At 44.4% G+C, this 25,267-nt stretch overlaps 1 protein-coding gene across 1 annotated transcript; it reads right to left on the bottom strand.

Annotated features, from left to right (window-relative positions):
* Positions 1-1,078: 1,078 nt before the first annotated feature.
* LOC125428903 (zinc finger protein 208-like) lies at positions 1,079-24,657 on the bottom strand. The gene is made up of 6 exons (XM_048489611.1): positions 24,397-24,657; positions 23,688-23,817; positions 22,414-22,610; positions 21,054-21,183; positions 18,942-20,465; positions 1,079-4,992 (listed from the first exon to the last, which is right to left on the bottom strand). Exons 1-6 carry the CDS (start codon positions 24,475-24,477, stop codon positions 2,741-2,743), a joined length of 4,314 nt encoding a protein of 1,437 aa, XP_048345568.1. The 5' UTR covers positions 24,478-24,657; the 3' UTR covers positions 1,079-2,740.
* Between the last annotated feature and the right edge of the window lie 610 nt (positions 24,658-25,267).

The following is a 25,267-nucleotide window of genomic DNA, read 5'->3' as shown; positions in this document are numbered from 1 at the left end:
GATTTTTCAAGAGACTCTCCTGATAATACCACCCAAGTTTGGTTCAGGGGGTCCAAAGTTATGGACCCCCCAAAAGGGGTGCCCCCATCCCCCATTGTTTCCAATGGGGGCTAATAGTAGATGGGGCTACATTTTGAGAGTCCATAACTTTGGACCCCCTGAACCAAACATCACCAAACCCGGGTGGTATCATCAGGATATCTCATAAAGATACTCTGAAATGTGGGTACTGCTAACATAAAACACCCCTCCCCTGACCAAAAATCCAGTTTTGGAGGATTTTAACTCTTGTGTTTTAGCTTGGTTGCTGGTTGAGCTAAGGTTTTTGTACTTTTAAAATTATTGTTGAGACCATATTGTTTTTGTTGACCCTCTTTTCCACTTACAGAGCTAGTTTACTGTTTTTCTTTGAAATAAATATTCAAAAACATTTAACCTACTGATGCCTCAATTAATTTTATTGGAATCTATTTTTATTTTTGAAATTTACCAGTAGCTGCTGCATTTCCCACCCTCGACTTATACGCGAGTCAATAAGTTTTCCCAGTTTTTTGTGGTAAAATTAGGTGCCTCGACTTATATGCAGGTCGACTTATACACAAGTATATACGGAGTAAATATAAATATAAACATTAAAACCCTTAACGTTTACACAGCAGCATCCACATAAAATTGAATTGAAATGACATTATTGATTTATCTATTTATTTATGGCGTCCGGTCCCAAGGCTGGGAGGGGGCCAGCAGCGCCAAAAATCATGGACTGCAGTACCAGCAGTGCTGGAGGTGGTACAACACAATGCATGGATATGATAGATGACCAAAGGATATAGTATTTTTTGGATAGTTCTAATCAGGATTTTTCTGAACTAGTCGCCAAGTTTTTGTTTCATATAATTGGTACTCTACCGTAAAGGGAAGTTTTTAAATATTAAATGATGGTTATTTTGAGCTGTATTAATATTACTCTTGGTTGTAAACTGCTTTGCGGTATGATGCCAATAAAGGCTATGTATGCATGTATGTATGTGTAATTTCAAATATAGAAAGTAACAAACCAATTCAGTTTAACAACATGTAATCATAACAGTTGCTTTCAACCATTTTATTAATTGATTTATCATTTATACGCCACCTTCTCACAACTATATGCATAAAGAACTGTAATTAATGAGTATTACCAAATGGATTGTGGAAATGAAAGACCGCAGTGTACCCACCCCAGGGCCACCACCCCACTGAGTATTCTATCCTCCCACACAGAAAACCCACAAGCCAGAGAAATGCACATAAGTCACTTTAACTGCACTCTCACCCTGTATAGCAGTCAACTCTTGCCTTGATCAATCCTGCTACAACCAAAAGGTCCATCCTCCCATTTCCTCCTCTCTGGGTTCAAGGGCTGCTTCAGGCAGGGGCCCTACTGATGGTCCTTTTGGGTAGTTTCAGGCTCCTCCCCTTTCCTGCAGAGTGAAGCCTTCCTACAGAGAGGCCAAGATCATGAGGTCCCAGCAGGAACTACCAAATATTTTTCTAAGTAGGGATCTTGCCTCCAATGTCTCACTCAATTCAAAGTTCCTTCAGAGTGCAAGGACTCCCAGCCTGCTCTTCTATCTGGTTTCTTACTCAGCACTAAAGTCTGTGCCAGACACACAATTCCTCCTGCTTGGGACTTTGACCTCCCCTTCTCCTGGAAGTTCTCAATCCTGCCACCCTTTGCTGACCCTTACTCCCAAGATCTCCACAACACACATGGTTGCCAACTGACAGTGGCATTCTTGGGTGGGGACATGCAGAATAATGCACTTTCAAACTGCTTTCAGTGCTCTTTGAAGCAGTGCGGAATAGCAAAATCCACTTGCAAACAGTTGTGAAAGTGGTTTGAAAACACATTATTTTGCCTGTGCGGAAGGGGCCTTGGTTTCACTCCAATATACAACTCTGCTTCTGGTGTGAAACACAAAGTGATGCTATTGAATGGGGATGCATTTTACAATACACCCCAAAACAAGCAAACAGCAGCCAGAAATAAGGATTCAAGGCCAGAAGGTCCCCAAGTATATTCTATCAAATTTCCAAAGATATTCCAGCTTCATGGAACAGCATTCTTACAAAGGGATATGGTAAGCCTATTGGATATAGAAGATAGCTTACATTGGCCATTGGTCTTTCAAGAGGAGGACAGGTATTTAGAAACATAACCTTATTCACATCAGTCCTCCGTCTAGCGCAACAAACCATCTCACACAGGGGACAACCAATTCCTTTTGAGGACCAACAACAAAGGAAAGAAAATAAGGTATTTCCCTCAGAGGTTGACTGCCTCTGAATGTGCAGATTCCCTTTAGGCACCATGGCTAGCAGTCACTGGAAGAATGGCCCTCCATGAAATTTAATTCACAGTTATCACATTTTCTCAGATTGCAATAAGTTCCTGCAGGAAAATTATGAGACTCTTCATTTTCTAAGAGGTAATATTAGGTACTAATCAATTTCACCACCTTAGTGAATGATACTTTAACATAGCAGGGTTTTGCAGAGGAACACAGGAGAGTTTTATGGAAAAATATGTAGGTTTTCCTCAACCAGGTGCTACATTTATTTGCTTGAGGAAAATAAGAAGGCATGGACAGAAAGGAGTCAAAAGGTATGGAGATGGATTTCATCCAGGGCAGCTACTATGAAAGAGGTCAGGGCTACAAACTGGCAAGGATACCCACTTTAACCTGTTTCGTACATGCTAACTGTGATTGGATGGATTTTCTATGTGAATCATGTGGTATAAGGAGACACTTTGACTCTGAATGAATGACAAAAGGTTGTCATTCTGGGAAAAGTAGTTTCCACACACCAAGAATTTATATGGCTCCTCCCCCCTGTGAACCTTTTCATGTGCAGTCAGTTTGTCATTCCGAGAGAAGAACTTTTCACACTCCAAGCATTTATACGGCTTGTCCCCTGTATGAACCTTTTCATGTGCAGTCAGCTTGTCATTCCGAGAGAAGCACTTTCCACACTCCAGGCATTTGTACGGCTTCTCCCCTGTGTGAACCCTTTGATGTCTACTTAGGCCATCATTCCAAGAAAAGCACTTTCCACACTCAAAGCATTGATACGGCTTTTCTGTTGTGGGAGCTCTTTGAAGTGCAGTTAGGGTGCTTTTCTTTGATAAGCACTTTCCACGCTCCAATGATTTATATGGCTTCTCCCCCAGATGAACCTTCTGATGTCTATTTAGGGTGCCATTAAGCAAAAAACACTTTCCACACTCCAAGCATTTATATGGTTTCTCCCTTGCATGAATCTTTTGATGGGCAGTCAGGTTGCTATTCTTAGAAAAGCACTTTCCACGTTCCAAACATTTAAATGGCATCTCCCCCGTGTGAACCTTTTGATGTGCACATAGGGTGCCAATCTGAGAGAAGCACTTTTCACACTCCAAGCATTTATACAGCTCCTCCCCTTTGTGAACCTTTTCATGTGAAGTCAGTTTTTCGTTCTGAGATAAGCACTTTTCACACTCCAAGCATTTATAAGGCTTCTCCGCTGTATGAATCTTTTGATGAGCAGTCAGGTTGCTATTCTTAGAAAAGCATTTTCCACACTCCAAACATTGATATGGCTTCTCCCCTGTGTGAACCTTTTGATGTGCACTTAGCGTGCCAGTCTGAGAGAAGCACTTTCCACACTCCAAACATTTATACGGCTTCTCCCCTGTGTGAATCTTTTGATGAACAGTCAAGTTGCTATTCTTAGAAAAGCACTTTCCACACTCCAAACACTGATATGGCTTCTCCCCTGTGTGAACCTTTCGATGTGCACTTAGAGTGCCAATCTGAGAGAAGCACTTTCCACACTCCAAACATTTATACGGTTTCTCCCCTGTGTGAACCCTTTGATGTCTACTTAGGCCACCATTCCAAGAAAAGCACTTTCCACACTCCAAGCATTTATATGGCTTCTCTGCTGTTGGAAGCCTTTGATGTGCAGTTAGGGGGCTTTTCTTTGATAAGCACTTTCCACGATCTAGTGATTTATATGGTGTCTTCCCCATGTGAACTCTCTGATGTCTATTTAGGGTGCCATTAAGAGAAAAACACTTTCCACACTCCAAGCATTTATATGGCTTCTCCCTTGCGTGAATCTTATGATGTTTAGTTAAATCACCATTTCGAGAGAAGCACTTTCCACACTCCAAACATTCAAATGGTTTCTCCCCTGTGTGAATCATTTGATGTGCAGCTAGGCTGCTATTCTCTGAGAAGCACTTTCTACACTCCAAGCATTTATACGGCTTCTCTCCTGTGTGAATCTTCTTATGTTTCTTTAGGGTGTCATTCAGAGAAAAGCACTTTCCACACTCCAAGCATTTATATGGCTTCTCTCCTGTGTGAACCTTTCTATGTCTTCTTAGGGTGTCATTCAGAGAAAAACGCTTTCCACACTCCAAGCATTTATATGGCTTCTCCCCTACGTGAATCCTTTGATGTGCAGTTAGGCTGCTATTCTTTAAGAAGTACTTTCCACACTCCAAGCATTTATATGGCTTCTCCCCTGAGTGAACCCTTTCATGTACAGTAAGGTGGGCATTCCAAGAAAAGCACTTTCCACACTCCAAGCATTTATATGGCTTCTCCCCTGTGTGCACTTTTTGATGTGCTGTTAGGTTGTCATTCCGAGAGAAGCATTTTCCACACTCCAAGCATTTATATGGCTTCTCCCCTATGTGAACCTTCTGATGTTTAGTTAAATCACCGCTGCAAGAGAAGCACTTTCCACACTCCAAACATTTATATGGCTTCTCCCCTGTGTGAACCTTCTGATGTCTACGTAGGGTGCCATTCAGGGAGAAACATTTTCCACACTCCAAGCATTTATATGGCTTCTCACCTGTGTGAACATTGTGATGTTTAGTTAAATCCCTATTCCGATAGAAGCACTTTCCACACTCCAAACATTTATATGGCTTCTCCCCTGAGTGTATCTTTCCATGTCTTTTTAGTTCACTATTGCAGCTGAAGCTCTTTCCACATTCCAAGCATTTATACATCTTCGAAAACGCTGTAATCATCTGACACCTTCTCAAACTGAATTTGCAGGTGAACCCATTCTGATTCACAAGACTATTATGCCTATGTTTCTTCTGTGTTTCATTTTGGGTTGAGATCTCAAGGTTATTTCTGCTCTGACAGCCAACCAATTCCTGCTTTTGTGTCCCTTTTACTTCCCATTTCCTTCTGCAGTCTAGCTTTGGTACGGCTTGATATCCAGATTTCACTACTCCCCGAAGATGGCTGACTTTTCCCACAACAACTTTTCCTGAGTCCTTCTCACTCACCATCTCCATCATGTCTGCAACTGCAAAAGAGAATCAGAAGTCAAATAAAAATGAAAAGGTACAAATACCAGTGAGCAGGGACTGGTATTCTTTTTTTTTTACAATGATAATGTGTAGCCTGGAAAAACCTAAGCAATATTTAACCACATATCAAGATGCCTTAGAAAAGGAGAAATGAGTGAACAAAGGAAAACAGAGGGGATGAAGGAGAGCTGGCTGAAATTAAATCCAGCTAAGATGGAGGTCCTGTGGTCAAGCCAAAAGAGACAAATGGGAGAGTGCCAGTTGCCAACTCTTGACTGGGTGCATTCAGCTGCTGCATCAACCATCAAGAATTTGGGCGTTTTCCTCGATGACTCAGGTACATTAGGCTACTCACATGGCATTTTACCATCTTTGTCAGCCACAGTGATCTATGCAATGGTCACCTCTAGAGTAGATTACTGTAACTCGCTTTATGCAGGGCTACTTTTGGGCCTGCTCCAGAAACTCTAGTTGATCCAGAATGCAGCAGCAAGGGTCCTTATTGGAACCTCATGGTAGACATGTATCCAACCTGTGGTCCGCCAGCTGCACTGGCTCCAGGTGGAATACTGGGTTATGCTCAAGGTTTTAGAACCACGTACAAAGTTCTAAATGGCCTGGGGCCAATGTACCTATGGAACCATCTCTCCCATTCCACTTCGGTCTGCAAGCAAGAATTTACTTGTCGTACCTGGGGAAGTTCAACTGGTGGAACGCTCTGTCCAGTGAGACAAGGGTGCTGTGGGATCGTATGCAGTTCTGGAGGGCTTGTAAGACAAATCTGTTTCACCAGGCATATGGTTGAGGTGTTAATGGTTACCACCTAAGGCCTTCCCCCCGATCTCCTTTGTCCTAATTCATTTTGCTAATTAGTTATATTATTGCCACCAGGATTTTGTAGAAATCATATGGTTTTAACTGACTGATTTTATTGTATTCTGCATTTTATTATATGCAAAGTAATGCTTATGATTGGAAACCACCCCAAGCATAAAGGGGAGGGGCAGTATAAAAATCTAACTATATAATCCAAGCCAGGCAACTTGATACCATACAATTCACATGATTCACCCAGGAGTGTCTTCTTGCTCTTGTTCAACAGCAGCCACACTGCAAATATCAATGTGGGGAAGTGGTTCCAGATTCATACTAGGGTCTGCAAGACTCACATTCAAATATCCACAAATATCCATGTGTGTGGGCCAATCACACACACACATACACACATATACAACATTGGTTAGCCTGGAGGCCTCACTTCAAAAGGCATGCGGACAGAATTAAGCAGGTACAGAGGGAAAAAACGAGGATCAGCAGGGGCCTGGAGACCAAACCATGAGAGAAAAGGTTGAGGGACTTGAGAATGTTCAGTTTGGATAAGAGAAGGTTGAGGGCAGACATGATTGCTCTCTTTAGGAATTTGAAAGGTGTTCAGTTACAGGAGGGCAGGGAGCTTTTTCTGTTGGCAGCAAAGGATAGGACTCACAATAATGGGTACAAATTATGAACGAAAAAGTACCAGATGATTAGCAATAATTTTTTTAAATGCTCAAACGAGTTCAGCAATGAAATCAACTGTGTGGGGAGGTGGTCAGCTCCCCCTTGCTGGCAGCCTTCAAGCAGCAGCCGGATGACCATTTTTCAAGGATTCTTTAGGCTGATTCTATATTGAGCAGAGATTGGACTAGGTGGCCTGTATGGCCCCTTCCAATGCTAGGATTTTAACCTAACTAGATATTGTCCATCCCTCATGATCAGAGCCCTCTTCATCAACACATTTCTCTTTACTGCATGGAAATAATTCATGCTTTCATTTTTAAGATTTGTAATATCCATCTCTGTGAGAGTTCCAGTCTTTCCAAGAAGGCCAATGAAGATGTCCCCCATCCTTTTCCCAATGAACAATGAGGAAAAATCCTTACCTAGAAAGGAAACAGTCTCATAATTTTCCTTCATCACCTCCCAATAGAGTTTTCTTTGGCCTGGATCCAGCAGGACCCATTCTTCCCTCGTAAAGAACACTGCTATTTCTTTAAAGAATGTTAGGGATCTCTGTAAAAGGAAAATAAGTCCCTTTTGATGACTAGTTCCTGTCCCCAATCATTAAAGAAAGAAATGGAAAGTAAAACTGCTTTAATTGTTTTCAGCTTCTAACACTTACAATATATTCAAAGTGTCCCAGAGATACAAATTCACAAACTTGAAAAGAACTTTGGCTACTCAAATGTTTACTCTGTCTATTACTGTCTACTATACTATCTTGTATGTTTAACCCCAGAAATAACACAGACATTATGTTTCCAGAGAAGGTTTTTACTCTGAACATTTTTCTCTGAAGTGGCATTCTGCGTCACTCCAAAGCTTGCCTCTAGCTCTTTAAAAGGGTAGTGGCCAAATCAACCCAAACGTGCCTTTGTTCTTTTTTCTCCTTAATAAGCCCAAGGTGTATTCAGGTTGTGTGAACCTTGGGGCTTGCTGGTTGAGAGGTGCAGGGCGCAAAATGCCCACCAGAAATCTGTAGCCTCAGAGACCGTTCCAGATATTGGTGGATTGTGGAAAGGCTGCAGTTTGTACAAGACACCCTTCAACTGAAAGTAAGCCACAGTATGATCTCAACAGATATGGGATTCCAAATAAAAGCAACAGCGTAAGACAAAGATAAACATATTGCAGGAAAAAATAGTAAGTATGTGAGGGGAACAGTGTTACCCTAAATCATTAAATGAATGCTAGGAACCCCAAAATTGGCAAAAAATTCAGGATTGCGGGAGTTACAATGCAAGAAATTATAGGAATCACAATATCCTGGCCCAGATTATGTCTGTAGCATCCCTGTAGTGTCAGGAATTGAAGCAAAGATTTACTTGTGAGAAGAAGAAAAAAAGAAGTTGGAGGGCAACACAGAAATAGAGGTGGAATTGGACCCCCTCTATCGCAACACAAATTATAGAATCATAGAGGTGGAAGGGGCTATACAGGCCATCTGTCCAAACCCCAGCTCAGTGCAGGATCAGTCTAAAGGATCCCAGAAAAGAGTTTGTCCAGCTACTGCTTAAAGACTGCCAGTGAGGGGGAGCTCACCACCTCCCTAGGTAGCTGATTCCATTGTTGCCCAGCTCATACTGTAAATGTTTTTCCCCTAATATCCAGGGAACCTTTCTGCCCGTAGTTAAAAGCCATTATTGTGAGTCCTATCCTCTGCTGCCCACAGGGACAGCTCCCTGCCCTCCTCTAAGTGACAGCCTTTCAAATACTTAAAGAGAGCAATGATGCTCAGTCTTTTCCAGACTAAACATTCCCAAGTCCCACAGACTTTCTGCCTACAGCTTGGTCTCCAGGCCCCTGATCTTCCTTATCACTCTCCTCTGCATCCGCTCCATTCTGTCTGCATCCTTTTTTGAAGTGAGGCTTCTAGAACTGTACACAGTACTCCAGGTGAGTATTGTATACCAAAGTACTATGCAGTGTGCCAAGGTATTATGACATCTTGCGATCTATATGTTATGCCTCTGTTGTTACCCCCAAGATCGAATTAGTCTATTTTACTCCCCAAGATTGAATTAGTCTATTATTGTGTTGCGGTATCACGCAGGCTGCTCATATTTAACTTACTGTCCACCCACATCCCAAGATCTTGTTCACACACATTGCTACTCAGGAGTGTATCCCCCACCCAGTATGCGTGTTCCTCATTTTTGTTACCTAGATATAGAACTCAGCACTTATCCGTGTTGAATTGCCTCTTGCTCACATTCACCCACTTTTCCAGTGTGTTCAGATCTTGTTGAATTCTATCTCCATCTTGTGTTGTGTTTGCTGCTCCTCTCAATTTGATATCATCTGCAAATTTAATGAGTGGTCCTTCCACACACTCATCCAGATCATTTATAAAAATATTGAAAAGCCCTGAGGCACCCCACTGGACACTTCCCTTCAATCATATGAAATGAATTGTCGAAGGCTTTCACGGCCGGAATCACTTGGGTGTTGTGTGGTTTCCGGGCTGTATGGCCGTGTTCTAGCAACATTCTCTCCTGACGTTTCGCCTGCATCTGTGGCTGGCATCTTCAGATCCTCTGAAGATGCCAGCCACAGATGCAGGCGAAACGTCAGGAGAGAATGTTGCTAGAACACGGCCATACAGCCCGGAAACCACACAGCACCCATATGAAATGACATTGACAACTACTCTTTGGTTCATTCCGCACATGCAGAATAATGCACTTTCAAACTGCTTTCAGTGCTCTTTGAAGCTGTGCAGAATGGCAAAATCCACTTGCAAACAATTGTGAAAATGGTTTGAAAACACATTATTTTGCGTGTGCGGGAGGGGCCTTTGAGTGTGGTCCTCCAACCAGTTCTTTATCCTCATAACTATCTTTAGAGTACAGTCCACAGGCCTCTAGTTTACTGATCAGGACCTCATGGGGAACCTTGTCAAAGGCTTTACCAGAATCCAGGTAAACAACATGGATAGCATTCCCTTGATCCAGTAAGCTCATCCCTCAATTAAAGAAGGAAACGAGGTTGGTCTGGCAGGACATGTCAGGGGCAAATCTGTGCTGACCAGTTGCCCATTCAGAGGCTTTCTTAAGGATGAAGACTGTGGGAATCACATTCCACAGGAAGCAACAGAAGGTACTTAAAATACTTCCATTGTAGAAGTAAAATATGACCAAAGAGCTCTTTTGGGGATTAGACGATGGAACGTCCAGAAAGCAAAATTGCGCATATTGTGCCAGGTAAGCTACTCCCAATGTTGCCTCTTTCACGCCCATTCATACCAACTTCCTCTTCCCTCCCCTATTCACAAAGTTGATGAAACCCTCAACTCACCTTTCCTGTAGAGGTGCAAGAGCCAAATTCTCCATGGGAAAGAAGAGAGGTCCTGTGGAGCTGAACATTCCACAAATTTACTTCTCTGCCTTGTGGAAAAACCACCCCATGAACACCCAGGAAAGGCAGGATGGATTTCTCTGGTGCTTGCAAGGCCTTCTGGGAAGTGTAGCTCCCTGTACCAAGATCCAAACAGAACAAAAAACCCAATGTATTTGGGAACATGGAAGAGAAAGTTTCTTTGCTCGATTGGTCACTTTTGGGGGCAGCTTGCTATGCTTATTATGAAGCCGCCTGCTTCAGTAATCTCTGTCCTCTTCAGCCTCAATACAAAACTTACCTCACGGAAGGGACCCACAGCCTTTACTCTTGGTGCCTTTAGAACACTTGACACTAAGAAGAAGGCTTAAACCACACACATACAAAAAGGGAAATAGTGTGGAACAGGGGACACAGTGGGAAATGAGGAACTCCCCCACCCAAAGCCATGCCAAACATGGAAGGAAATGGAAAATCCTGGACCACATAATCCCCAGACCCTACTCCCAGCCAAGGGCTTTTGGCATTGGAAGCTACAGTTGATAGTGGAAGGTATAACTCATCAAAAAAGAAAGCTGGGTGTCTAAAAACCGGCCACCCACCTTGGAATGATGATGGGACTTGCAGTGCCCAAAAGGAACTGAATCAGACCATCCTGGTATGGATTAGCTGTTCCTCAGCTAATTTGCCAGGGAAGCAACGGCTCGCTCAAACGATTGGCTCAAGCTATAGGAAAATGCCAATAGCAGAGACATGAGGGTGGAAAGTCTCCACTCTATGAAAACACACAGGAAGGAGATTAAAAATGTCCCTGAGCTATTGAATTGAGATAGGTCTAGTGCAGGGGTAGGGAACCTGCGGCTCGAGAGCCGCATGCGGATCTTCTGCCCTTGCACTGCGGCTCCACGAGCCGAGCTGCCGGCCCCATCCTTGCCCATCCTGCAGGCAGCAGGCAGGTGCACCCACTGCCCATGGCCGGCTGGGCTGCGCCGCGGGCTTCCCCTCTCGCCCGCCCCATTGGAGCGGGGTGGGCGCTTTCCTGGCGGCTGGTGAGGCCGAGCCACCGGCTTCATCCTTGCCCACCCTGCAGGCAGCAGGGCGGGCGCACCAATTGCCCCTGGCCGGCTGGGCCACACCGCGGGCTTCCCCTCTCGCCCGCCCCGTTTGAGCGGGGCGGGCGCTTTCTTGGCGGCCGGTGAGGCTGAGCCGCTGGCCCCATCCTTGCCCGCCCTGCAGGCAGCAGGCGGGCGCATCCATGCGCTTCTCAGAATGAGCGGAGTAAAAGGTAAAAAAACCCAATATATACAGTGTTATCTTTATTTTAAATGTCAAAAATTATTTGCGGCTCCAAGTGTTTTCTTTTCCCGTGGAAAATGGGTCCAAATGGCTCTTTGAGTGTTAAAGGTTCCCTACCCCTGGTCTAGTGGGTAGACAGTCTGACAGTCTAGAAGGTCCAGGGCCAAATCCCCACTTTGTCAGTGAAAGCTGCTGCCTGAACGTGGGTCTGGCACACATTCTCAGTCTAATCTACCTCGCTGGGCTGGGGAGGGAAATGAAAAAATAAACAAGCCATTTTGGGTCCAAACAGGGAAGAATGAACATCTAATGTTGCCTACAGTTTGCCAGGAAAGACTGATCTCTGAGGCAATATTGCCACAACTCTTTTGTCAGGAGGCAGAGCTAGGTTTGTAAACACCAGGTTGAGAAACACCTGAACATCTGAGGGTGAAACCAAAGGAGGATGAAATTTGGGCAGGGAAGGAACCTCTGACAGGTACATGGGCATGGTGTCCACCCTCAACAGGAGCCATTTCCTCCAGGGACAGTGATTTGTGTAGTCTGAAGATCACTTGTAATTTAGGGTGATCTCCATGATCTCCAGGCCCTCTCTGGAGGATGGCATCCCTAGGCAGAGCTGCTCAGTCAGTATGGAAACTACCATTAAATATTGCAAGGGACCAGTGGTGTAGCTACCAGGGGATGGGGTGCGCGCGTCGCACCGGGCGCATGCCTGCAGGGGGCGCCAAAACTTAAAAATGTATTTTAACAAATTATTTTACTGTTTTTGCTTTGTCGGCCGGCAGGGGGCACAGTTTTTAGACTAGCGGAACCAAAATTTCAGGTTATCATCAGGTGACACTCCTGAGGATTTCAGCCAGGTTTGGTGAAGTTTGGTTTAGGGGGTTCAAAGTTATGGACCCCCAAAGGGGGTGCCCCCATCCCCCATTGTTTCCAATGGGAGCTAATAGTAGATGGGGCTTCCCTTTGCGGGTCCATAACTTTGGACCCCCTGAACCAAACTTCTCTCACATTTCCTGCCTGGCTTCCCTTTTCCTATGTATTACATCCCTTCCTCACCATCTTTGTCACAAAACAGAATGGCTCGCAGATGACTCCCATTTTCCCTCTGCTGAGTTTTTCTTGCAACTTTCCATCAAGCTCAGTTGATTTGCACGAAGGGATGGTGCCTTGAGAAGATCTCAGGCAGGGGGCTTTTCCAGCCCTGCAACCCAAAATCTTCCTGTCTGAATACTTTTTTTCCCCAAGTGTCATGGACTTCTTCCACCAAGGTAAAGCTCCTCCTCTGGCTTAGTCAAATTAATAAAACCATTCCGGCTCTCCTCCCATCAGCCTCAGTCACTCAAACAATGGTGCTTTTTATGAATTGTTATTTTACTGGTTGTTAACCGTATATAAACTACTATTACTACTCAAACAATGGATTGCAGGAGACACACTCTGCATCCAAATAGAAAGGCCAAAGAGGAGCACAGGAGCTGCAGCAATTTTCTAGCAGGAGAAAAACTGAATATTGTCCATGTCTCCCAAACATCAACAGATTTCTCTTTATAGTGTGAAATATTGAATGCTTGTTTTTCAAGCACTGTAACATCTCCAGTTGTGGGACCTCTGCCCTTTCTTCTGTGGCATATGGAAGTGTGTCCAGAAATTCAAGAGGGAAAATGGAAGCTGCCATCCCCTCCCTTCTCTTTCATGTTCATAACAAAAGGGAAACAACTCTTACCCAGAGAGGCCACGCTCTCATAGTTTTCCTCTGTAACATCCCAGAAGAGTTTTCTTTGGCCTGGATCCAGCAGAGCCCATTCCTCTTCTGTGAAGAAAATGGCTGCCTCCTCAAAGGCCACTGCAAATCTCTGAAAGAGAAAATAGGTACCTGTAGATAATTGATTCCTATTCCCAAGCACTCAATAAAGAAAAAAGGATCCCATTAGACACTATGTTGATTAAAAAATGGAATTCATCAAACCAACAGCTGTGGAAAATGATTTTTTTTCAACATCTGATAAGCAGAGCATACTAAAAGTGTCCCAGAAATACAAATTCAGGAAATTGAACAGAACTGGGCTTATCTTAGTGAAGTTCAGTTCAGTGAAAAAACAAACCAAAATATCTGACTGTATACCGGGTTCAAAAACAGCACTATTATCTTGCATGTGTAATTGAAGACACGCACAGCAGTTGTAATTCCACTGACAGTTTTTTGCTTTACAAATATTCAATCTGCTGAGGTTTTATGTGTTACTCTTAAGCTTGTGTCTATCTCTGCAAACATAAGTGGACTTAAATAAGGCTATCTCCCAGACCATGTGAGAGATACAAATACACCCAGCACAAAACTGCTGCTTCAGAGACCTTTTCTGAAATTTGTGCACTTTGGAATGTGGGCAGTTTGTACAACATGCCTTTAACTGCAAGTGACAACGTTGTGTCAGCATGTTAACATCGTACCGTGACACATGTCTGAAGATGGCAAGCCATCGATGCAGGTAAAACATTAAGAGCAAAAACACCACGGGCACACAGCACACAAAACTCAACAGCCTGTTGATTTTGGCAGTGAAAGCCTTTGAAAATACACTTTTAAATGTTATAAAAAATCATTTTACCTTATACATTTCTATTATTATTCCATTTTTCATTTTATCAATTTCCCAGATGAATCAGCATGCAAAATATGTAGGAGTTGCAAAAACTAATTATTAAATAATTTAATTCCCTCTGCACCGCTTGTTTCTCTGCCTTCGTTTTACATGGTCTATTTTCTTTTTTTTTCCTTCCCAGATTAATCAAAGAAAATCCCTCGAATATTTTGCTATGGGAAATGGACAGGAATCCGGATAGGCAGGGAGAGTGAATCTGATCCCTTCCTTTTCAAACTCCCAGACCTGTTGCCAGTGCAGAGATCTTCTTCTTGAGGATGATGCTCACTGGGTTCATACACCAGAGAAAACAATCGTAGGTAGTGAAAACAAAATTAGCAAAATATGGCCAAACATCAGAGTGTGGAGCCACGGGGGCCAGTAACAGGTCACGAAGTCTCCTGGGTCAGGTCAAGAGGTCCGCCTAGCTCAGCTGCTAAGAATAAAACAATCTCAGGCTGTTTGCAGGGGAAGAAACTCGAGGGGATGAAAAGCTCCCTGCTTGCCCAAGACCTGCTTTAAGAAACCCTCCACTCACCTCTCCTGCAGACATGCAAAAGTCAGATTGTGTCTCCAGCTGGGGGGAACCAGAAAGAAGCTCCATATCGCCCAAATGTCCTTCTCCCGCTCTAGGAAAAAGTATTGCCGCCCTTCCTCCGCCTCCCTTAATGCCTGGGAGCGGCAGGGTTGGCCTCAATGGTGCTCGCAGGGCCTACTGGGAAATGTAGTTCCCTGCAACAACCAGACCCAGAAGGAAGAACAGAAGTCTTTGCAGCAAGGAGGGTTCCGCGCTCCTCGGGGGTGGGGAAGAAACCTTTTCTTCTCAAATCTTTAGAGGGTTTTTACAGTACTTTATTCTCCTGCTGGGAGCTCTACATTTCCAGGCATGGACATACTAAAGGACGGGGCTGCCAGCTCTGGATGGGGAAATTCCTGGATATTTGGGGGGCGGGGGGGGGGGAGTCTGGGGAGGATGGGGACCTCAGTGGGCTCAAATGCCAGAGTCCACCTTCCCAAGCATCCGTTTCCTCCTGATCTCTGCGTGTAACCCATGCCATTTTCATCTCCATTGAAAGGTTTGGCGTTTAGGATCTAGAGAGCAGAAGCTCACTGTGCTTGAGAAGTTGCTAAAATGGCTCAGATGATACCATCTGCAAGAGCCCCACCCTGCTCAGTCAATCTGGCCCATAGCAGGAGAGGGAAGGACCAGAACTTATAATTTCCTTATAGGGCCAAGCTGGAGAAAGACCTTCAGAACCTTGTACAGGCAGGGTCAATGGACTCCTGTTGATCTAAATGATGACCATATGGGGATCTACTTTTGGCAAACTTTCTTCCTGAAATGCAGTGATTGGGTTCACTACGGCCCCCAATGCCAGGTGTTCACCCCCTCACTCTTGGTAGGTGTAATACGACCATCAGATTATGCCCCAGAGGAAAACCCATTCCAGCACTTGCCAGCCAGTATTTTGGGTGGGATAGGCAGGCTCCTGGTAAATGTGGTGCTGCAGCTGCCGCCATATTTGAGCTCACTGATGGAGGAAATCGCATAACAGGCCAATTGGCCCATGGTTGAAATCTGGGAGAGGGCCCATGAGGGGAGAGACCAGTCCCCAAAGACTCCATAGACCTGATCCACTATCTTCGATCCATGGACATTGCTCTGAGTCATGATCCAGGATTGCTGAATTGACATTTGTCTGTTAAAGGTCCCTGGGACTCTTGGTCATGAGGCTGGACTCCGCAAGACGTGAATTGATGGCAGAGGGCTCCTGTGAATTCACAATTGTCACTAGTGAGGAATCAGGATAGGTCTGTTTATGGCTGGCCCAGATGTCTTTAAAAGGGGCTTGGACAGATTTATGGTGGAGAAGTCAATCTATGGCTACCAATCTTGATCCTCTTTGATCTGAGATTGCAAATGCCTTAGCATACCAGGTGCTTGGTGGCAGCAGCAGCAGCAGCAGAAGGCCATTGCTTTCACCTCCTGCATGTGAGCTCCCAAAGGCACTTGGTGGGCCACTGCGAGTAGCAGAGTGCTGGACTAGATGGACTCTGGTCTGATCCAGCAGGCTCTTTCTTATGTTCTTGCCCAGATCCTGTCTGATGGTCCTTCTATGGCAGGGGAGTAATTCAGTGAACTGAGTGGGCTTATCAGACCTGCAAGCCAGTTGATGCAACACCCCTTCAGTCCTAATCTTGCCCGGCACTAGATCAGTTCAGGTACAAGGGAGGGAGGGGTAGCTTCAGCAAGCTTGCAGACCTGCTAAGGCTCCTCAAGGCAGCCACCCACCCCGCTGTGGGCTTACTAGTCCAGGCATCCCGCCAGTGCTATTCTGGGACCAGCCAAGGCAGCCATACCTCATCCCCCGGGCCTAGCCTGACCAAGTTACATTTATTTCATAATCGGCTCTCATGAAAAATGAGGGTCCTTCCTCTGTTCTATGGGGTCTTTTCTCAGACTGGTTTCTCAGGGTGAAGTGATTTTCTTTAAGGACCTCCTCCTTTCCCTTTTTAGATTTGTGGCCATCCTCCATAGTAGGGCAAGTCGAGAAATAGCTGTAGATTGATTTTCAGTCTGTGGAGCTAGAGAGCTTCTCTGAATAGCAGGGCTATTCAGACTGGAAAGGTACAGCCCTCTACAGTCCAAGAAAGTAAGCAAAACATTTGCATAGTCCTGCCTGAACAGCTGGAGGCATGACCAAGCTCCAGAGTCAAACAGCTTGACATCATTCTAGGTTTTCCCTGGAATTAATATCCTGCTAGTTGCCATTTCAAATATTATGCATTTCTAATCAAAATGTAAGAACCAGTTCAGTGAACAACGTATCAATTACTTTTAACCATGTTATTTATTTTTTTATTTGTCATTATACTCCCATCTTTCTCAAATCTACATGCTTATGGAAATGAAAGAGCAAAATAAATAATTTAACATAACATATCCAGCCCAGTGTCAGTTCCCTTTTGGGTATTCTATCCTCGCAGGTTTCCAGCTCAGAAAACACAGAAGCCAGAAAACTGAAGAGAAGTCCCTTTAACTGCTGTCTTGCCCTACTTCAACATAGGTTTAATGGTCATTTGAAACGAGCCCTTCCTATGGTCCTTTTCTGAGAGGCTCCTTCCTCTTCCTGCAGAGGGAGCTGTCAGGAGGCCAGGATCCCAAGGTTGCAGGAGAAGAGGAAGAGTTTGAATTTATATTCCACTCTAAGGAGTCTCAAAGTGACTTACAAACTCTTTTGCTTCCTCCCCTCACAGCAGACATCCTGTGAAGTAGGGGGACTGAGAGAACCATGACTAGCTAAAGATCACCCAGCAAGCTTCATGGAGATGAATGGGGAAACCATCCTGGCTACTAGATTAAAGTCCACTGCACTTAACTACTGTACCACACTGACAAACAATTATTTACCCAGGCAGAGATCCTTCTTGTAGGTCTCACTGGATTTATAGTTCCTTAAGGGTGCAAAAACTTCCAGCCTGCTCTGATTGGCTGGTTTTCTACACAGCACTGAAACCTGTACCACACATCCAGCTCCTCTTGCTTGGGCTTTTAATCTCCCCTTCAACTGCCAGCTCTCAATTCCCGGCACTTTATTGATGGTCTTCAGGCTGGAGGATTTGAGGTGGGGGAAAGAAAATTAGAGTCACTCAACACAATATGACATCATTGTGTTGGGGCAATGTTTTGCAATACACCGAAAACCGTGTCAAGCAACAGTCGGAAACAAAGATTCAAGGCCAGAAGGTCCCCCAATATATTCAGTCAAATTCCCTGAGATAGTCTGGCTCCATGAAACAGCCTTCTTACAAAGGGATATTGTAAGCATAATGGATATAGAAGATAGCTTATCGCAGTGATGGCGAACCTTTGGCACTCCAGATGTTATGGACTACAATTCCCATCAGCCCTGCCTTGTAGTCCATAACACCTGGAGTGCCAAAGGTTCACCACCACGGGCTTATGGTGTTCATTGGTCTTCCAATAGGATATATATTTAGGACAAAAAACTTAACAGGAGCCCTGCTGGAAAACATCAGTGGTCCATCTAGCCAAGGGCAACCAACCATCTCAACCGATGGACCTCCATTGGAGGACCAACAACTAAGCCAAAGGGCCAAGGCCTTTCTTAGAGGTTGCCTCCTGGCACTGATGTTCAGAAATTGACCAACTCTGAATGTGGAGATTCAGTCCCCATGGCTAGACTGGCCCACCGTGAAGCTTAATCCACAATATGACACTGTTTAAAATTGTTCTTTCTAGAGGGAAATTATGGCACTCTTCATTTTGTAAGAGATAATATTAGGTATTAATCAATCTGACCAAATTGGTGAATGATCCATTAATATAACAGAGTTTTAAAGAGGAACATAGAGAATTTTAGAGAAACAGTTGTGTAGGTTTGGCTTAACAAGGTGTTACATATATTTGGTTCAGGAACAGGAAGGAGACAAATGGCAAAAAGATGAATCTCATCCAGGACACCTACCATAAAAGAGGTCAGGGCTACAAACTAGCAAGGTTAGTCACTGATATAGTTTCCTACAGGTTACATGTGATGGGATAGCTTGTTGCCTCTGTGAATCTTATGGTGTAAGGTAATATATAGTCTCTGAATGAATGCCTTCTCATACTCCAAGCATTTATATGTCCTCTCACTTGGTATGATCTTTTTGATGTGCAATTAGATTGCCATTCCGAGAGAAGCACTTTCCACACTCCAAGCATTTATATGGCTTCTTCCTTGTGTGACCCTTTTTATGTACAGTTAGGCTGGTATTCCGAGAAAAGCACTTTCCACACTCCAAGCATTTATATGGCTTCTCCCCTGTGTGAACTTTCTGATGTCTAGCTAGGCAACCATTGAGAGAGAAGCACTTTCCACACTTCAAGCACTTATATGGCTTCTCCCCTATGTGACTCTTTTGATGAATCGTTAAGTGGCCATTCTGAGAGAAGCATTTTCCACATTCTAAGCATTTATATGGCTTCTCCCCTGAGTGAATGGTTTTATGTGTAGTTAGGCTGTCTTTCCGAGAAAAGCACTTTCCACACTCGAAGCATTTATATGGCTTCTCCCCTGAGTGAACCCTTTGATGTAGAGTAAGGTGGCCATTCTGAGAGAAGCACTTTCCACACTCCAAGCATTTATATCCCTTCTCCCCTGAGTGAACCCTTTGATGTACAGTAAGGTGGGCGTTCCGAGAAAAGCACTTTCCACACTCCAAGCATTTATATGCTTTCTCCCCTGTGTGAATCTTTCGATGTTTAGTTAGGTCACAATTCCGAGAGAAGCACTTTCCACACTCCAAGCATTTATATGGCTTCTCCTCTGTGTGAATCTTTTGATGTTCAGTTAGGTCACAATTCTGACAGAAGCACTGACCACATTCCATGCATTTATATAACTTCTCCCCTGTGCAAATCCTTTTATGTGCAGTTAGGTAGCCATTTGAAGAGAAGCACTTTCCACACTTCAAGCATTTATATGGTTTCTCCCCTGAGTGAACCCTTTCGTGTACAGTAAGGTGGCCATTCTGACAGAAGCACTTTCCACACGCCAAGCATTTATATGGCTTCTCCCCTGAGTGAACCCTTTCATGTACAGTAAGGTGGGCGTTCCGAGAGAAGCACTTTCCACACTCCAAGCATTTATATGTCTTCTCCCCTCTGTGAATCTTTTGATGTATAATTAGGTGGTTATTCTGAGAGAAGTACTGTCCACACTCCAAGCATTTATATGACTTCTCCCCTGTGCAAATCCTTTGATGTGCAGCTAGGCTATCTTTGCGAGAAAAGAACTTTCCACACTCCAAGCATTTATATGGCTTCTCCCCTGAGTGAACCCTTTGATGTAGAGTAAGGTGACCATTCTGAGAGAAGCACTTTCCACACTCCAAGCATTTATATGGCTTCTCCCCTGTATGAATCCTTTCATGTATTTTTAGTTCACTACTCCAGCGGAAGCCCTTTCCACATATCCAGCACATTGTAATAGTGAGACGTGTATTAACACTGAATTTGCAGCTGAACCATTCATGATTCTCAGGAGTATTATGCCTTCTATTTCTCTTCTGTGTTTCATTTTGGGCTGAGATCTTAGGCTTTTTTCTGCTCTGACAGTCAATCAATTCCTGCATCTGCTTATCTTTCATTTCCCTTTTCCTTCTGCACTCGTGCTTTGGTACCGCTTGATCCCAAGATTTCACTTCAACCTGTACATCATCATTTTTCACAACTTTCCTTCCTGATTCTTTCTCACACTTCATCTTCCTCACATCTGAAACTGCAAAAGGGAGTCAGAAATCATATAAGAGTGAAAAAGGGGCAAATGTCTATAATCAGCCAAGTAGGGAATGGTATTTTCTACAATTACTGTATAGCCTGAAAAAACCTCATCAATACTTAACCACACATCAGGATATTTTGGAAAAGGAGAAATGAACAATCAAGGGAAAAGAGAGTATCTCTCACATCTGCTGCAGAAAGCTCCTCCTTAAGACTACATGAGCAGCACAATCAACAGCCCAAGGTGGCAGGGGATGCTGCCGCCGTGCCACTGTACTGCTGCCTCCAGCGGTCTTTCTGGCGGCATGGGGAGTCATAACATAAAAAACCCCTTCACACCACTGGAAAGTTCTTCATAGGGCTCAATGGACTTATTGAGACCCTTTTGGTCTGTCCACTAAGAAACAAATGCCTTCAGTGGCTACTTGTTTTCAGGCACTGTAAATATTTCCGTAATTCTCACTTACTGAAAGAGTTCCATTCCTTTATCTGTGGCAAATTAAAGTCTATTTTGAAATTCAAGAGGGCTAAAGGAAGATTCTCCCTTTCTCTTCCCAATTTATAATAAAAGGAAAAAGGTCCTTACCGAGTGAGGCAACAGACTCATAATTTTCCTTCATCACTTCCCAGAAGAGTTTCCTTTGGCCTGGATCCAGCACAGCCCATTCCTCTGCTGTGAAAGACACAACTACCTCCTCAAAGGATACTGGGGATTTCTGTAAAAGAAAAATAAGTTCCATTTGATAACTGATTCCTGTCCCCAAGCATTCTAGAAAAATTGGCATGGAAAATGTTTTCCAGGCTCTAAGAATATATTGAAAGTCTCCTATAAATACAAATTCACAAAATTGCAAACAACTGGGCTTCTCTTGGTTAAGTCAAATCAAATGTTTAAAAAGATACCCTAACTGTCTATCTGTGTACTACAAAATCTTGCTCCTTTAACAGCCAAAATACAAAGAAATGTTTCCTGTTATATTCTACTTTGAACATTTTTGTCTGCATTATTCTAAAACTTGCCTTCAGCTCTCTAAACAGTAATTGGCCTCATTAAAGCCATTGTGTCTTTTGTTCTACTTTGTCTCTAACAAACCCAAGGCCTAGTCACCCTGGGCCATGGGATCCTTGGGCTTGTTGGTTGAGAGATTCAAAATGCAAAACACCTAGCACAAACATGTAGCCTCAGAAACCTTTCCAGGTATTTGTGGATTGTGGCATGGATTTCACAGCAAAGCAACAGTGAACGGCAAAGATAAACAACTGGCAGAAAAATTAGTAAGTGGGGAGATATTCTTATCTGTAATAATTAAATGAAGGCTTGGAGTCTCAAAACTGGCATGAGATTCAGGATGATTGTGGGAATTGTGGCACCAGAAATAATGGGAATTCACAGTATCTCGGCCCAGATTATGTCCGGAATATCTCTGTGCTTTTTAGGAGTGGAAGCCAGGAAAGTGGAGAGCAGCATATACATGAAGGGTGAATTTGCCTCCTTCTGTCAGAAAATAAACCTTTAGACCAGTTGTTAATTCTGAGGTCTTCTTGAGGATGCTCATGGGAATAACATTCTACAGAAGTAAGAACTGGTACTTAAAATACTTCCAGTACAGGAGTAAACTATGGCCAAATGCCTGTTGGGGGATTAGTCTGTGGAATGTGCCAAAAGCAAATTTGCAAGTAGTGTGACTTACATGGGCCAGAAAGAACAGACAATGAATCCAGATGGATTAGATCAGGACTCTGTCTTGCTATTACCAATAAAATAAACCCAAGCATGATGTATGGGACACATTCAAGAGGATGAAAACATAACCACCCTTCCCCCCATGCACAGATCTTGCCTGGGAAGCCATTCTCTGGTTACTCCCTCTTTCTCTTTGACTTCCATTCAAACAAATTCCTCTCCCTGCCCCTTATTCATGAGGTTGATGAAATCCTAAACTCACCTTTCCTGCAGAGGTGCAGGAGCCAAATTCTCCCTCCAACCAGGAGGAATAAGAAAGAAGAGAGACCCTGTGGAACCGCATATTCCATACATTTCCTTCTCCCCTTTGCGGAAAAACCACCCCATGAACACCTAGGAAAGGTAGGGTTGACTTCTGCGGTGCTTGCAAGACCTTCTGGGAAATGTAGTTTCCTGCAACTAGACCCAAATTGAATTTTTAAAAGGAAGTGTATGGGAACGCAAACAAAGCTTTCATTGTTCATTTGTCACTGTGTGGAGCAGTTTCACATATCTATCAATAAACACGGAGAGGACACTGAGCTTTGAGGTGGCTCTGGTTAGTGAACAAGTGGGACCTAATCTATATTAATAAAGGCTCTTCCTGCCTGCTTGGCTTTTTGTGGCAAGCATTCCATCTCAGGAAACAAGGCTAGGCACAGGAAATTTGGCCACCAGCTTTAAGATGATCTTAAAGTTCACCTCCTTGGTTTTTGCAAACTTAGATGTTTCCTCAATTGCAGAAATGAGATGGGACAATGCATCACACCTTCCTCATCCATCCTGGACTCTGTTAATGATATTAAATTGTAGGCCTGATTCATGCCTGGCTTGACTCCTCCAGAACCGCTCTGAGCTGGTCAAGTCCAGGTTCCATGTGATGAATGGAAATTTGGGAGTGACTTGGAAGTGATTTTGCTCCCAAATCCCCATTCATCACCGGGTACCTATTGCATCTCTTACCTGGCTTCTTTCTACCACATACCATCGACCTTCTCACCACCTTTTTCACAAAACAGAAATGCTCACAGACAATTCCCATTTTGCCTCTGCCAAGAGTTTGCCTGCAACATTCCGTCAAGCCCAGCTGATTCTCCCCAACAGTTGGTGCTTAGGAAGGATTCAGACAGGGGTCTTTTCCAGCCCTGCCATCCAAAATATTTTTAATGAACCTTTTTCAAGCCTCATGGACTGATCTGCAGACTTTTGATGATTGGTGCCCTAGAATGGTTTCGGGCAGGGGCCTTTCCCAGCCTTGCAATCCAAAATCTTCCTTTCTGAACTCTTTTCAAGCGTCATGAGCCAAACTCCAGAGTTTTGAGATGCAGAATAGGAGCTCAGACACTGATGGAGGGCCCTCCCCTGTCCTAGTCAAATTAACAAGACCATCCTCCTCTCCTCCCACCAGCCTCATAGCCCCATGTAGGGGCTAAAGGAAGCTGCCATCCATCTCATTCCCTTCACTTCTGTGTTCCTAATAAAATAAACAATCTTTACCCAGAGAGGCAACATTCTCATAATTTTCCTCCGTAACTTCCCAGAACAGTTTTCTTTGGCTTGGATCCAGCAGAGCCCATTCCTCCTCCTTGAAGAACACGGCTATCTCCTCAAAGGACACTGTGGATTTCTGAAAGAGGGAAATGTTGCCTAGTTGATCATTGATTCCTGTCCCCGAGTGTTTAAGAAGAAAGAAGAATCCCAGTGGCAAGTGAGCGGATTAAACATAAGAGCATAAGAACTAGCCAGCTGGATCAGACCAGAGTCCATCTAGTCCAGCACTCTGCTACTCGCAGTGGCCCACCAGGTGCCTTGGGGAGCTCACATGCAGGAGGTGAAAGCAATGGCCTTCTGCTGCTGCTGCTGCTGCTGCTCCTGAGCACCTGCTCCTGAGCACCTGGTCTAAAAGAATGCAATACATCAAACAGACAGCAATGAAAACTTCACTTGTTTCTTTTCAACCTCTGACAACTAGAATATGTTGGAAATTCAGAAAATTGCACACCACTGGGCTTTTCTTGGTCAGGCTCAACTGCACATTCAAGGGGGGGGGGGGCACACAAGCCTCCCGCCCCGCCCTAACAATCCTGCCCAGGAAGCCGCTCTCTCGGAGCTCCCTCCGGCCACCTCTTCCTCTCCCTTTCACCCCTATCTTCTCTCCCCTCCCCGGTTCTTGCCCGAGATCTGCTTCATGAAACCCTCGCTTCACCTCTCCTGCAGACGTGCAAAAGCCAGGCTCTCCCTCCAGCCGGGGGGGACCAGGAAGAAGAGGAGCCCTGCGGGACCCCATATTGCTCAGATTTCCTTCTCCCGCTCTAGAAAAACGGCCCCCTGGAACGCCTGGGAAAGACAAGGTTGACGCCAATGGTGCTCGCAAGGCCTTCTGGGAAATGTAGTTCCCTGCAACAACCAGGCCCAGACTGAAGAACAGGACCGAAGTATTTGGAAAGAGGTTTCTTTGCTCTTGGGAGGCAGCAACCTCTGACGGCCGCTCTGCAGACCGGCCAGTCATATCCTGAAAAAGAAACAGAAGGCGAAGGGAAAGAAATCTTTTCTGGTTAAATTTCTAGGGGTTTTTTTTTTTAAGTGTCTTTTGTTCTCCTGCTGGGAAGTGCACTTTTCCAGGCACGGACGTATCAAAGGGCTGGATTGCCAGCTCTGGATGGGAAGATTCCTGGAGATTTGGAAATGGAGCCTGGGGAGGGCAGGGACCTCAGCGAGGTTCAATGCCACAGAGCCCGCCCCCCCTCCAAAGCAGCCACTTTCTCTCAGATAAACCAATCTCTGTGCCTGGAAATTCCTTCTAATAATGAGAGATCTCCAGTCCCCACCTGGAGGTTGACAACTGCACTAAAGGGAAATAAACTTTTCCCAAGAGAAGGCAGGAAGGATACCCCCTTTCTGTAAATGATGGGACCTTGAGGGAAGAGGAAGGTCTTGCCCCCAAAAGCAGGGCTGAAGGGAGCATTTCCTTCCCAGCTGAGCAGAGCAAGTGTCGGTGTCATTCATTCTCTTGCTGGAAAACAGAAGAGGAAGAGCCAGGAAGGTTCTCTTCTTTGTCCTCTAGAATAGGAGGGCAC

Source organism: Sphaerodactylus townsendi, linkage group LG03 (genome assembly GCF_021028975.2).
Source record: "Sphaerodactylus townsendi isolate TG3544 linkage group LG03, MPM_Stown_v2.3, whole genome shotgun sequence".
Classification (NCBI taxonomy): domain Eukaryota; kingdom Metazoa; phylum Chordata; class Lepidosauria; order Squamata; family Sphaerodactylidae; genus Sphaerodactylus; species Sphaerodactylus townsendi.
This window is presented reverse-complemented; position numbering and strand designations above follow the sequence as displayed.

What these genes read in the sequence shown, in the direction of transcription:
- LOC125428903 (XM_048489611.1), bottom strand. Translation starts at nt 24,477, where the DNA reads ATGGGGTCCCGCAGGGCTCCTCTTCTTCCTGGTCCCCCCCGGCTGGAG. An exon ending in TGAGAATGTTGCCTCTCTGG is followed by an intron (nt 22,611 to 23,687) that starts GTAAAGATTGTT and finishes ATTTGGGTCTAG; the next exon opens with TTGCAGGAAACTACATTTCC. An exon ending in TGAGTCTGTTGCCTCACTCG is followed by an intron (nt 20,466 to 21,053) that starts GTAAGGACCTTT and finishes TCCCTTTTGCAG; the next exon opens with TTTCAGATGTGAGGAAGATG.